This window comes from Equus przewalskii, chromosome 8 (assembly GCF_037783145.1).
Source record: "Equus przewalskii isolate Varuska chromosome 8, EquPr2, whole genome shotgun sequence".
Taxonomy (NCBI): Eukaryota; Metazoa; Chordata; class Mammalia; order Perissodactyla; family Equidae; genus Equus; species Equus przewalskii.
In genome coordinates, this window is record NC_091838.1 from 19,459,100 (window position 1) to 19,473,218 (window position 14,119).

Here is a 14,119-nt window from a genome sequence, read left to right on the forward strand (position 1 = left end):
ACTACAATGAGATTTCACCTTACACCCATCAGAATGGCCATAATTAACAAGACAAGAAATAACTCATGTTGGAGAGGAAGTAAAGAAAAGGAAACCCTCACACACTGCTGGTGGGAATGCAAACTGGTGTAGCCACTATGGAAAACAGTATGGAGATTTCTCAAAAAATTAAAAATACAAACACCATATGATCCAGCTATCCCACTACTGGGTATTTATCCAAACAAACATATGGATAAAGAGAACAGATTAGTGGTTACCAGAGGGGAAGGTGGTTGGGGGAGGGCAAAAGGGATAAAGGGGCACGCACAAATATACGGTGACGAAAAACCAGACTATTGGTAGTGAACACATTGCAGTCTATACAGAAACTGCTATAGCATAATGCACACTTGAAATTTACACACCGTTATAAGCCAATATGACCTCAATAATTTTCTAAAAAACTAATCAGACAAACTGATGGTCTATTTGGAAAAGAAATGTTTAATTAAAAAAATAAAACATCTTAAAAAAGAAAGACTCAAAAAAAAAAAGAAAGACTCTTTACCTGCTAATCTGGTCTGTGTACATCTATTACTATGTCCTCACTTCTACTTGTCATTCAAATCAAATTCCTTCTTTACTCTTGGATTACTTGATTCTTATTTTATCCAGCTAATACCACTTAAATGAAATTACTTCTGCTAATAGTCAACGACAATCTTTCAACTGCAACACAAAATTGAAACTTGCTAGTTTTTTGATTTACCTAGCCTCTAAGTATTTGACAGTGATGACTAGTTTACTCCCCCTTCCATGAAACTCTGCTTCCTTTGTTTCCATGACAACACCCTCTGCTGCTTCTCCTTCTGCCTCTAGAGCTGCTCCTTTAGCGGGGTGTGGGCGGGGGTTCCTCTTTCTCTCTCTCTTTTTTTCCCTGATTCTCTCCCAAATGCCTTTATCCAGGATACAAACGCTCTTTATGTCTTACATATGCTCCTTGAGCAATCTGATTATCAGCCATTCTATCTATATGTTTGAGGGCAAGCATTCTTTATCAATATCTAACTATATAAACCATTTCTAGAGCAATGTCAGGGTCCCACAGGAAATTCAAACACAACATCTTCCAGACTGGACTATCTCCTCGTATTCCCACCCACCAAAAGAAAAAAAATCTGTTTTCCTATATTCCTATTATTGTTCCATCATTCCCATAATTATCTCAGCCAGAAACCTGGGAGGTATCCTAGACTCTTCCTTTCTTAACCTCAGTATCTAAAAAGTGTCTAAGTCTTTTCAATTCTTCTTAGTATCTCTTGAGTCCCTCTTCTCTCTGTCTTTTGTTGGTTTTTTAAGTTAGTCAAATTCTAATCATCTCTTATTTGGCCTATTTCCTGGCCTGGCCCCCTTCTATTCTTCATACTGTGTACAGGGAAATTTTACTAAAATACAAATTTGATAATATGACCATGTGCTTAAATTTCTTTCATGGCTCCACACTGCTTTCATGAAAAAGTTTACATGTCTTAGCCTAACATGTATGAACTTTAACCCTCGACCTACTTTCCATGTTCATCTTCTATAGCTTACCCTTCTCCGCTACGCTCTAGGCTCACTGAGCCGTTTGGAGTTCCCTAAACTTGCCACATTGTTCACTTCTCCTGGAATACAGCCTTCCTGTTTGATTGGCTTCTACTGGCCCTCATCACGTCAGCTCTAGCATCCTCTCCTCTGAGAAGCCTTGCTACACCTCTCTTACCCCACAGTGGCCTTCTGAATTTACTAAGTAGACTTTACCGTATCAATATTACTGATTTCCTATTTAGATTGATTTCCTATTTTTAGATTGAAGTTTGGTCAACAATTTATTCATTTTCTTTCAAATAAATGGAAGTACCTCTCTAATTTTTACACATTGTTTCCTTTGAACGAAAATTCATCTGGAGTCACAATTTTAAGGAAACATTCTCTGATGATTACACAAATTCCCTAATATGACCCACACTGATTCCTCTGCCCCAGTAAGACCATGATAATTACTTTACTTACCTAGGCATATTTATGATAGTTCTTTCTGGTCCCTCACATTAGAATGTAAACTTATAAAGAGCAGGGAATTCTGTAATTCATAAGGACTTAGGACACAGTTACATGTCTCTAGGAACTTTATAAATAACTAGCTGAGTTTTAAAAATGAACAGCAACGAAGATTACCCAAGAAAAATAACTGGGTTACTAGAGATTCAAATTAGACTATTAAAAGGAAATATTACAAATGTATCATCTTATTTTAATACTGCTTCTCACTCTGATAACTTCCAGACCAACCTTTGTCTTGTCGAACACTCTCCTTCTTCTTTGGCTACCCATCCAACATCAGCAAAAGATGCCACTGCACCCTCTCCTGGGTAGCTGGGGCTCCATTCTGTTGGAGGGCTGGTAAGCTATAAGTTACAAACACAGAAAGTTCTTCATCTGGCATCAAACTGTTAGAAGAAAACTTTTTAACCACCTAAAGGAAAATCATCAACTCTGTTTTTACAAACACATGGGCAGTTTCTAACATTTCCATCGAAAGTCCCCTCAAAAGAGACCATTAGTTATGTCATACTGTTACCTAATAGTGTATAACAATCTCTGAATTATAATTTAACTGGACTCAACTTTTATTTTACAGGTCAAATGAGATTGGTCTAAAAAAAAAAACTCTGCCCATCCTAAAGTATTAAGAAAATTTTAGAATTTAAGCATTAGTAACCAATTTTTTACGATGAGATTTAGTGGGAAAAAAAAAAGTACAAGAACAAGCTAGTGACCAATTTATGCTAAATCTGTAATATTTTTAAATGGATATTATACAGATATGTTGTTATAATGTTGAAAACACATTTTTAAAAAATCCTTAAATCTCTTGATTTTTAAATAAAAGTATTAACTATATTAAAGAGCAAAAAATATAAATAGCAGTAGAACAGAATTCTCTAGCTAACCTTGAACACACAGATGAAACAACAGAATATTCTGAAATAAATACAACAGAGAAAAAGCATCCAAGTTCTGAAATTTACCTTGAAAAAAATGGAAACTTAAACTAAAGTCTTGTTCTAAGTATAATGCCTCACAAGCCAGGTGGCCAATGAATAATAATTTAAAACTAAAGTTATCAGATTAATATACTACTTCCTAAAAGTTGGAGGTTTAAATAAAAAAGAAAATGTAGACTATCTAATTGAAGCAAAAAGTTTAAAAGGCCAAAGAGATTTACTTACTTATCAGAAAGGTTCTACTGTAACCCAGGCTTTGTTGGAACCTTCTTGCCACTATCAGTGCCAGATCAAGCTTTTGGAAGCTACGCTTAAATAATGCTTCCCCCTCAAATGTAAAATATACCATGCAAACTCATAATACTAATATAGTTAAAAATTTAAAATATCTTTAATATTATGAATAAAATGTTAACTAAACATACTGGCTACTGGTATGTGTACCCATTCTGATATCATAATTACCTAACATTATCAACTTAATAAAGAAGGATCAGAAAACTGACTTTTTTTTTTTTGAGGAAGATTAACGCTGAGCTAACATCTGCTGCCAATCCTCCTCTTTTTTGCTGAGGAAGACTGGCCCTGAGCTAACATCCGTGCCCATCTTCCTCTACTTTTATATGTGGGACGCCTGCCACAGCATGGCTTGCCAAGTGGTGCCATGTCCGCATCCAGGATCTGAACTGGCGAACCCCAGGTCACCAAAGCGGAACGTGTGCACTTAACCGCTGCGCCACCGGCAGGCCCCAGAAAACTGACATTTTAACAATAACATAATAAGAACATCAAATATTTAAAACGCCTTAAATTTTGGCTTTTGGGGAGGATAGGCTTACAGGCAAGAGAGAAAACAAGTGGTATTAAAAGAGTAGAAATTTAAAAACCTAATCCTGGCCAAAAACAAAAACAAACTAATAATGGAATTAAGAGGAAAAGGATTTCAAAATACCAATGTTTTAAAGTATGTGGAATAATTGTGGTCAGAAGAAAAAAGTATAAGCTTTAGCAAGTACACTGTTGAGGGATATGATCAAAGAAAAATCAAAAAGAAGATTTTTGTACTCCCTTATGTATTTCAGAAATTTACCCAAAAAAGTCAATAAACACACAGATATTCAGTAAATGGGTATTTTATACAACTGAAATAACATAACTGAACTGGGCATCACATCTGATCTCAAGAGACTGAGGAATCTAGTAATGTTCTGTTCCATCCGTTATTGAAAACAGAATGGTCTATTAACGTTCCTCTAACACTATAATAATGGGGAGATTCTAGGCTTATGTGGAGATGCTTGAACAAGAAGGTCCTCAAGCCTTGTGGAAGCTCCCAGAAGATATAGTATTTAATGAACTGTTTTGTACAAGTGAGAGATGATAAAATCAAAACCTGAATGGTGCTTTCCTAAGGTGCTAGCTCATAAAGATCAATCCGATTATAACTCTTTGTTTAGAAAATACAATTTTGTTCCAATACAGTTACTAGTTGGTAAGAAGTTAGGTACAGTTAAGACAAATAAAATCTAGTTTTGACCTCAAGACCTTACTTTCCCATAAAAGTTTCAAAAACTGCTGTTTTCCTCCCAGATATTTGTTTATAAAAGGAAGCAAAACGATACTTTTCTAAGAAGAAATTCTCAAAAATATAAAAGTTGATCTATTTTGTGGCAGCTTTTCAGAGTATTGTATAACATAATTAAAGATGAAACAATATTTCTCAATTTTACATCTGAAATATTTCACATAATAAAAATGAGATGTTGCTTTTTGCACAAACTTAAAAAACAACAAAACAAATTATTCCATGGACTTAGTTTGCAGTCTTACTAAGCACTGACTATATTTAATCACTGAAAAAACACCATGTCTATAACATGTGCTCAAACAGGTGAAAATGCTAATGGTACTATCAAGAACCAGTTTCAGAATTGATAATATCTGTATCATTCCTAACTGACATCCTGCTCCACAAAAAAAAGTAGTGTTAATATTTAAGTCACCTACCTACATGGTAACAGTGATTTGTGCCACTAAAAAAGAAGGCTAACAAAGTCCCTGGGGAAACCAAATTCATTCAAAAGACAAAATAAAACTGAAAAAATAGTAATACTAATCTTTTTTTAAAAGGGCTTTTCATTTGTTGCTGAAATAAGCACTGAGTAGCCTAAGCACGAATGAGAAGCACAATTCACGGAGTCAAGTTCCAGTTATGGTGAAGCCAGTGCAGGCAGGAGACTGACGGTATGGAATTTTTGGAAGTACAATGTAGACGCCACTACTGACATGCATGGATGACTGACTGATGGCAAGTTTGAAAGAGAAAAGGCCAACTTACTGAAGGTTCCAGCAACGTCCTGTCCTACCACAGCTATTGTTAGTAGGAAAAAACAAAAACAAAAAACAGTGAAGGGAATAGAAGGGTTTTTTTCCCCCAAAATCAAGGGCATTATAAAATTTAAATTTAAAATCAGTGCTTACTGAAATTCCTTTCAGAAAGTATGAAAAACATTTCATTCAGAGCAAAACTTCAATAGCAGCATTGTATTTTTACTATTTTAAGAAGTTCAATTCAACATTTGATACAATCTATTCAAAATTCAATATATTTCAAGAATTTTACTAAAGTAACTTTAGATAATTTAAAATATTCTGATAATGTAAAACTATAGTAAGGAAATTGATTCCCTTAATAAAAATGCATAAAAGAAAAATACAAAGCTTGTACAAAAGTTGAAATACTTAGAATGAAATAAATATTAGAAGAACTAACTTTGTCCTCAAGTGACTTTTCATAAAATAAACACACTGGTTCTAGGAACTAGGATTCTCTCAGTTTCTTGTCAAAAAGGGTGTAACAGTAAATAGACCCAGTGTATTTTACCACTATTTGTTTATAGCCAAATGCAAAATACGTACTCTTAAGAGCAACACAGTAGAATAATCATCTCTAGTTTTTTTTTTAATTTTTAATTTTTAATTTTTTAAAGATTTTATTTTTTTCTTTCTCTCCCCAAAGCCCCCTGGTACATAGTTGCATATTCTTTGTTGTGGGTCCTTCTAGTTGTGGCATGTGGGACGTTGCCTCAGCATGGCTTGATGAGCAGTGCCATGTCCGTGCCCAGGATCCAAACCAACGAAACACTGGGCCACCTGCAGTGGAGTGTGCAAACTTAACCACTCGGCCACGGGGCCAGCCCCAATCATCTCTAGTTTTGCTTATAAATTCAATTATTCCTCTTTTTCTACCAATTTCTACCATAGTAAGAAAAACTGAAAGGAGAAATTCTGTATTTTAATATAGTGACATAGAGTCACACCAAGAAGCCAAGAGGTATACCTGTGTGGAGAACACTAGTCTGAAGGATGAAAACTCAATTAAATATCCTAGCTGAGACTCAGTCACTAATGTTTTGGAGTATAGTGGTCACTTTTTAAAAATTGAGCATTTATTAATGCTTTCTATTCATGATGCACCTAGAATGGGGGAGGGGAGAGAGGGTTAGGAGGGAAAAGGGAGAAGGAAAGGGACAAGAGAGACAAGAGGGAGGGAAATGTGCATCTCTCAAAATAACCTAGAAGTAAGTAACAGTATCCACATGGACAAACAAGTCTTTTTTTTTAATTTTCCTTTTTATATACTTACTTTTTTATAAATTTTTTTTTTTTGAGGAAGATTAGCCCTGAGCTAACATCTGCCACCAATCCTCCTCTTTTTGCTGAGGAAGACTGGCCCTGAGCTAACATCCGTGCCCATCTTCCTCCACTTTATATGTGGGACGCCTGCCATAGCATGGCCTGACAAGTGGTGCATAGGTCCACACCCAGGATCTGAACTTGTAAACCCCAGGCCGCCGAAGCAGAGCGTGCATACTCAATCACTGCACCACTGGGCTGGCCCCAGAAACAAGTCTTAAAGAGGCCAATTACTGAGAATAAATAAAATGTCACAAACATTTGTTATTTACACAGTTAGGCTTCAAATGACTATGCCATGGTACCAAATTTATAAAACATAATACTCATATCTGAATTCAGTTATCCTTAACAGCCATTTTACAGCTAAAAATACCAGGAAATGGACATCCCGTACAGCATAAGATCACGTGCTAGCATATTCCACATTATCAAACAGTAACTGGAAAAGTGTTAAGTTTAACAATGATTTTTAATATTAATCCAGGTACTTACCTTCAGATGGCTCAGACCTCAGTGACCACTATCCTACACTAAGTTTCCTATCTCACTTCCTCCTGGCTGACTGGCCTTCTCTCAGTTCCCTAAACAATAACTGCTCTCTTGCCTTACATTTTCCACACATACTGTTCTCCCTGCCACAACACTCCCCCCACCTCCATCCCTCTCCCGGGTTCTTTGCAGGCCTGGCTCTTTCTAACCCTTAACTGCATTCACCCAAAGAAGCCTTCCCGGACCACCACTGTTATCCTCCCCGCTGCTATACTACTTTTTCCTTCAAGGCATTTAGAACAAATGGAATCATATCCTAGTAAGAGTACTGAGCACGTCTGGTTCACTGCTATGTGCACTGCGCAGCTGGGTGTGCACAATGTATGGATTTCAAATATATTTGCTAAATAAAGATGGGCTGTGAAGGTGGCTGTTTTACTTCCAAATTTAGTCACGGTGTGTGAACTTTAGTGAAAGCCTCATTCATTACTTGTTGGGTTACAGAACATTCCCTCCAACCACCAATTCCAACAACCACTCCTAGCAATCCGAGAAAACAGCGTGGGGCATTGTTACCACGGGGGAAAAGGTACTCCAGGTTAAATTACGCAGGGGCCTGTCAGTTACAGGGCTGGGATTCAAACTACCACACCACACTGCCAAGTCCCACTCACCCTTATCTGCAGTACTCACGGTAGCTTTTTCTTTTCTTTTGCCTTAAGTTTTTTTAAGTGTACTGTTTACTACCCCAATAAGCTTCACTTACATTCTGTTTTTCTTTAACTTATACAATTTAAAATTTATAAAAATGCATCCCAAAAGTGCTTTAATGATTACTTTCATAATTGCCAATAGATAACTATGATACTGCTTTAAAGAAAACTTTCTTTAGCAAAATACTAAAACACAATCTGTGCCTGAAGCCTTCGATCTTGGCTGCATAAAAAGCTCCTGAAGAGGTTTTAAAAACCAAATGTATGAAATTCAGATTTAGTAAGCCTTGAATGGGACCTATATTCTTTAAAAGCTCCCTGAGTGTTTGTGCAAGGAAGGTGGGCATATAAAACTACCTTGGAGGATGGGGCCTGAGCATGGATATTTTATTTTTTAAAGCTCCTGGTGATTTACTTAAAGATTTTATTTTTCTTTTTTCTCCCCAAAGCCCCAAGTACGTAGTTGTGTATTTTTTAGTTGTGGGTCCTTCTAGTTGTGGCATGTGGGACGCCGCCTCAGCATGGCCTGAAGAGCGGTGCCATGTCCACGCCCAGGACCCAAACCAGGGAAACCCTGGGCTGCCAAAGCGGAGCACATGAACTTAACCACTTGGCCACGGGGCTGGCCCCTCTCCTGGTGATTTAAATATTCAACCAGTGTTGAGAACCACTGCAAATCAAAACCTCTGCACCCCATTCCTCCCAATCTCCCAGAGCTCACTGCTTTTGCAAGTTCCTCCATGATCTGAATTTTCTTTTGGTTTCATGAATCTAGAGAAAAAACTAGGAAAAAAAGGAGGACCTATTCTCCCACTTTGTCTTAAACTGGGTTCCACCTCCAAAGGGGCTACAATATCCAAATATACAAAATGCTTATGGCCGGAAGTGTGTAGTTGTGACTCAAGCTTGAAATGTACACACCTGAAAGGTGTAAAAGGGCCAGGGGAAGTTTATTTTTCTTAATTAAAGTAAATGTGAAGGGTCTACGGATCCTGTTTTTGAGTGTAAAACAGCTAACTCATTTCTAGCACTCACGAATTGAAGTTCAGGGAAAGCCAATGAAGCCTGCAAGGGTATAGGCAGGTCTTCTTCAAAGCACACAGCAAAGAAACACTGAGTGCTGCTATATGCTTGCTTACATTTATTACCTCATTTTATTCCCAGCCCAACAGTCATTGTGCCATTAACTGGATGAAGGTGTAAATAAATGAGTTGCTCTCTGTTCTGACTTGTGACCTTATAAGGTCAGAAATATACAGAAATTCAATTTGTAAAGTCAAGGAGTTGAATTAGAGAACCAAGTAAGCTAATGTGCTATTCAACTGTAAGGTGGCAATAACAACAAAATCACCACCATTAGCACATGTTTATTGTGCACTAATTATGTACCAGTTATCACACTCGGGGCTCATGGCTTCACACGGGTTATCTTGTCTAACCCTCCCAATGTAAAGTAACATGCCCGTTTCACCTATCATTTATGTAAGAGTCTTACTTGTCCATAGATATATGGGTCAGCTGATGAGAGTGAAAGATAGTGTGATCTGGAAGGAACATATAAGGCTTAAGATTTCAGAGGTGAAGCTGTTTTGAGGGTGACAGAGTTGAGGTGTTGCCAGAAGTGTGGGTGCTGGAAAAGGAATGGAAGTGAGAGTCAACAGGAGTAAAGGAAATAAAGAAAATATGAGGCTAAGTTTCAGGTGGGTCCTCCAAGGACACAAATCACCCAGGACAACGGAGGGACTGGTTTTGACTACCTAACTCCTGCTTCTGAATTGACCCATAAATGCCCTATTCTCAAGGTTAAGCCATTTCAATTTTTGTCTCCTGAACATGGGCCTATAATGGTGTTGACCCTCCCTGGGTTCACCTGTGGTTCCAGACTTTCTATACAAGTATTTACCCACGTTGGACTCCTAGTCAGTCCAAATACACTGCGTATCAATCAAATCCCCAAATGAGATATAAAAATAGCAAAAATGCACTTTCAATTTTATTACCCTAAATAAACTCCATCCTTTATATTTTTTGAAGACTACATTTTTTATATTTCTGATAGATGTAGTAAAAAATAGAAGATACAGAGGAATAGTAGCAGATTTAAAATATCTAAGTAGGAGACAACATACTGATTTTAATATTGATATTGAATCTGAAAAGACTCAGTATGCTACAAAACTGCCTGGAAGTAAAAATCTCACTATAAACAAATGTCTTCTGTCTTCCACTACATTCTCAAGTAGGTCACCAATATTTCTCTTACCTTACTCCTCTCCTTATGTTAATCTGTATCTTTTCGAATGCAGTTCCTGTAGTAAATCTAATATCTTATTCCACTCATACCCTTTTAAATGAGTGATAAAACTGAGAAAGAGAATCCTTCCAAGGAAATGTACTTGGCTCTAGTACTTTGGCCCATTGACTGTCAAGGCAGATTTGGGTTGCTACCAGAAAATGCTAGATTATCTCCATGGCCTTTTACATGTCTCTAGCTGCATGAACACAAATGCTGAAGCAACTTCTCCTGCAACCAGGTTAGGTAGCTAGATAAATAGACAAAAACAAAACTCTAATCTGTTGGTTTCTAGATTGATGCACAAAGGTTTTCCCAGTCAATCTGCAAGCAGGATTATGAGCACAACAATGAACAACCTTGTTAGTCAACCTGAGCAAACATTAATTTCTACCACTTACTTAGGAACAAACTTCTTTCTTTTTTTTTCAGTGTGGAAGATTTGCCCTGAGCTAACATCCACTGCCAATCTTCCTCTTTTTTTTTTTGCTTGAGGAAGATTAGCCCTGAGCTAACATCCATGCCAATCTTCTTCTATGTCCTATGTGGTATGCCTCCACAGCATGGCTGACGAGTGGAGTAGGTCTGCACCAGTATCCAAACCTGTTAACCCAGCCTGCTGAAGCAGAGCAAACAGAACTTTAACCACTCAGCCATGGGGCCAGCCCCAGGAACAGATTTTTACCTTTATCTACCAGGATGAGTGATTTATGAGTAAGACATAATATCAAATAAGCTTACAGGGGCACTTTTGAGCATTTGAATTATGAGTTAAATACATCTTCCACATTTCACATGCTAATCTATTATTTAAAATTGGTATAGATATCTGCTGAGTTTTATATTCTTAAATGTTGAACTGAGAGATTTTGTTGTGTTACTGCTGTAGAGAACTACTGAAAAACAAGAACAAAACAGGGACCAGCCTGGTGACGCAGCAGTTAAGTTCACACGTTCCGTTTCTCAGCAGCCCAGGGTTCGCAGGTTCGGATCCCGGGTGCGGACATGGCACTGCTTGGCAAAAGCCATGCTGTGGCGGGCATCCCACATATAAAGTAGAGGAGGATGAGCATGGATGTTAGCTCAGGGCCAGTCTTCCTCAGCAAAAAGAGGAGGATTGGCAGTAGTTAGCTCAGGGCTAACCTTCCTCAAAAAGAAATAAATAAAAATGTGTTCCAATAAAACTTTATATTAAAAAAAAGAACAAAACAATGTGATGCACATGTAATACTATAACAACAATAAGGAGCAAAAGCCCAAATCAAGAAAATAGCAATTTATCTCCAAGTGAAGAGTAGAACTGCTCCTGATTTGGTGCTAGAAGAGAATGCTAAGACCTGAATGTTCAAAAGCATTCCTAATTCAGGGTTTGATTATCACTCACTCAGAGAACCACAATTACCTCTTTGTCTTGACGCTGTCATTGCCAAGGCAATGGTCTCCTACAATTAATGCTAAGCTTTAAAACAAGGATGGAGAAAGCAACTTACACGGCATCCACAGAAACATCTAAAAATAAACTAGGGGAGAACAGACTGGCTGAACAAAGAGGAAGGTGTCGTAACTAAAGAAAACAGTGGTGGTACCTGAAGCCTCCTGAAGTAATATAAGGCCTAGGTTTGAGGTCACCTGGGAATTAAAACTGCTTGGCTTATTATATGCTTCTAAATCTTTGCATATTTATCTTTAAGAAGGATAAACGTCTTAAGGAGTTGAATAATCACTTTACAGAGAAACTAAAATTAGAAAGACGTTACTGTGGTTTTTATCCTCTTTCATTTTATTGATAATGGCATCAACAGGAGGAAATGGTTCAAAAAATACTTTTAAAGCTGTTCTACCTATTTATATTTCTAATGTACATATTAACAGAAAATTTTGAAAAATACAAAATATAGTACCTGAAACTGAACTCTTGGACACTGGATCAAGGATAAATTAGTACCAATTTTCCTTACGATACTGCGAGATGAACCATATGGCTTCCCAGACCAAAGTACCTGAGGAAGTAGGAAAAGTCAAAAGTTTAATTACAAGACGTATAAAACTGTTAATACAAAGCATTGGTCAATCAATTGCATGACATGCTAATACATTAACTAAGGGATCAGAATGCTCTAAATGTTATGGGAAAGGACCTAATATTTCTCCATTAAAAATTAAAGAACATAAATAGCTGGTTATTATTAGTGCAATGTTTAATGGAAGGCATTACATAAAAATATAGAAGAATAACTAATAATTGTAAAATAATACTGTATTAGGAGTAAAAACTTTATTTTCATTAGATTTCCAAACTATTCTGCAAAGGAAACACTATTTTATCTTCTCTGCCATATTTTAGTTTTAGAATTTTATATACACATAATTTTTTTAAACTATGAGCTACTTTTGTTATAATGGACTTTTCAAAACAAATCCAAATCAGTACAAAGTTCTGAATCTGAATTTGTACCACACATTCGGTTGCTACACAAGACTGTCTGGCCAAAGGTGAGTGGGGGCCAAAATGCAGCTGTACTACATCCTCTCATGAGGTCTCCGCCCCAGGGAAAGACACCTTTTCCTAATTTACACAAAGGTGCTAAATGGGCTGGCGGTGGCCCTAATGAGAATTTCTCAGATGAAACCATAATAGACACAGGACATCATGCTATGCTGAAAGCAAAAACAAACCCCAAAGCAAGAAGCAAACAAAAAACACACATGTAGAATGTTAAATAATTACATATTATACCTTGGAATTTCTCCCCAAGTATATGATCTTTCCTTAAAGAGAAAAACTATCCATCTGTTTTGAGTGCTACACTTGAAAGCCTGGACAGAAGAGGTAAAGAGAGGTGGTATGCTATTAAAAGCAATTTTACAAAAGAATGAGAATGATATGACTATTATACTGAACTCATTAAACTTTAACATTCAATTATATCCTAAAACTACATAAATAGTACCAAATCAGCTGGCATGTATTCTGAGCAACGGACAGTGACCCCTTTATAAAGTCACTCCATGGCCATTCTAATTTAAACAGTATGACCAAGAAATAAATGTTATTGTTAACAGTGGTGGCTCCAACACATAACCCAATCTAGACCTTTAGGCTATCTTAAAGCATGCACAACCTGTAAAAATGAGCATAGAAGCAATCTGACTTCTTAGATTTTAACAACCAAATACAATCTAGGGATAACAGTATGAGTCAAAGGGAGAATCATGGGGGCATACATAATACTTCTGACACCTGCCTCAGTTTTTATACAATGCTCATCATCAACATGTTCGGTTTTAATGACTGTTACCTGGGAGAGTTCCAGGAAGCACTATAACCTACACTGGCTACTACAATCAACAAAAACTGTAACTCTCGCTTTGGAAATATAAATAAAAAGGATGGTACAGATTGGAAAATTGGTCAGTGGAAAGATAAGAAGACATCAATATTCAAAGATGAATATTAAACAAAGAATATAGGAGGCAAAGTTACTGTGAAGCTTAGAAAGAATTACCTGTGGCTCAGGAATGCAAGTCACTCACAGCAATGATCACACAGAGGTTATCATGTGAACAGTGTTAGTAACACACGAAGACTAAGAGGAAGAAAACCTCTGACCAGAGGAAAATGGGAAGCATCACAGCTCACAAATCCAACACAAGAGGCCAAGACAAATCACATGGCAAATAATTCTAAAACAGACAGTCTTTAAGCAAACTCTTTACCTTATACATGTTAATAGGTCTTAATCTTTTAAAAATAAATCTATAGGGCAATAGTAACTACACCATTCAGTCATTTCTCTTCTTGAGTTTCCTATTTAGTCACAAGTTAAAGTTCTCCTATGATGTAGGAGGAGTGGAACGCTATTTATGCATCACAATTGACAATTACATAGTCTAAA

General features: G+C 36.9%; 1 protein-coding gene across 4 annotated transcripts in view; it reads right to left on the reverse strand.

Annotated features, from left to right (window-relative positions):
- The window catches only part of MTFR1 (mitochondrial fission regulator 1), a 53,197-nt gene that overhangs the window by 21,615 nt on the left and 17,463 nt on the right, over window positions 1-14,119 (reverse strand). For all 4 annotated transcript variants that reach the window (XM_070631577.1, XM_070631579.1, XM_070631578.1 and 1 more), the window contains 2 exons: window positions 12,125-12,223; window positions 2,314-2,429 (listed from right to left, as the gene is read on the reverse strand). In XM_070631577.1, the coding sequence (XP_070487678.1) occupies window positions 2,314-2,429; window positions 12,125-12,223 (215 nt within the window). The remainder of the gene's footprint in view (window positions 1-2,313; window positions 2,430-12,124; window positions 12,224-14,119) is intronic.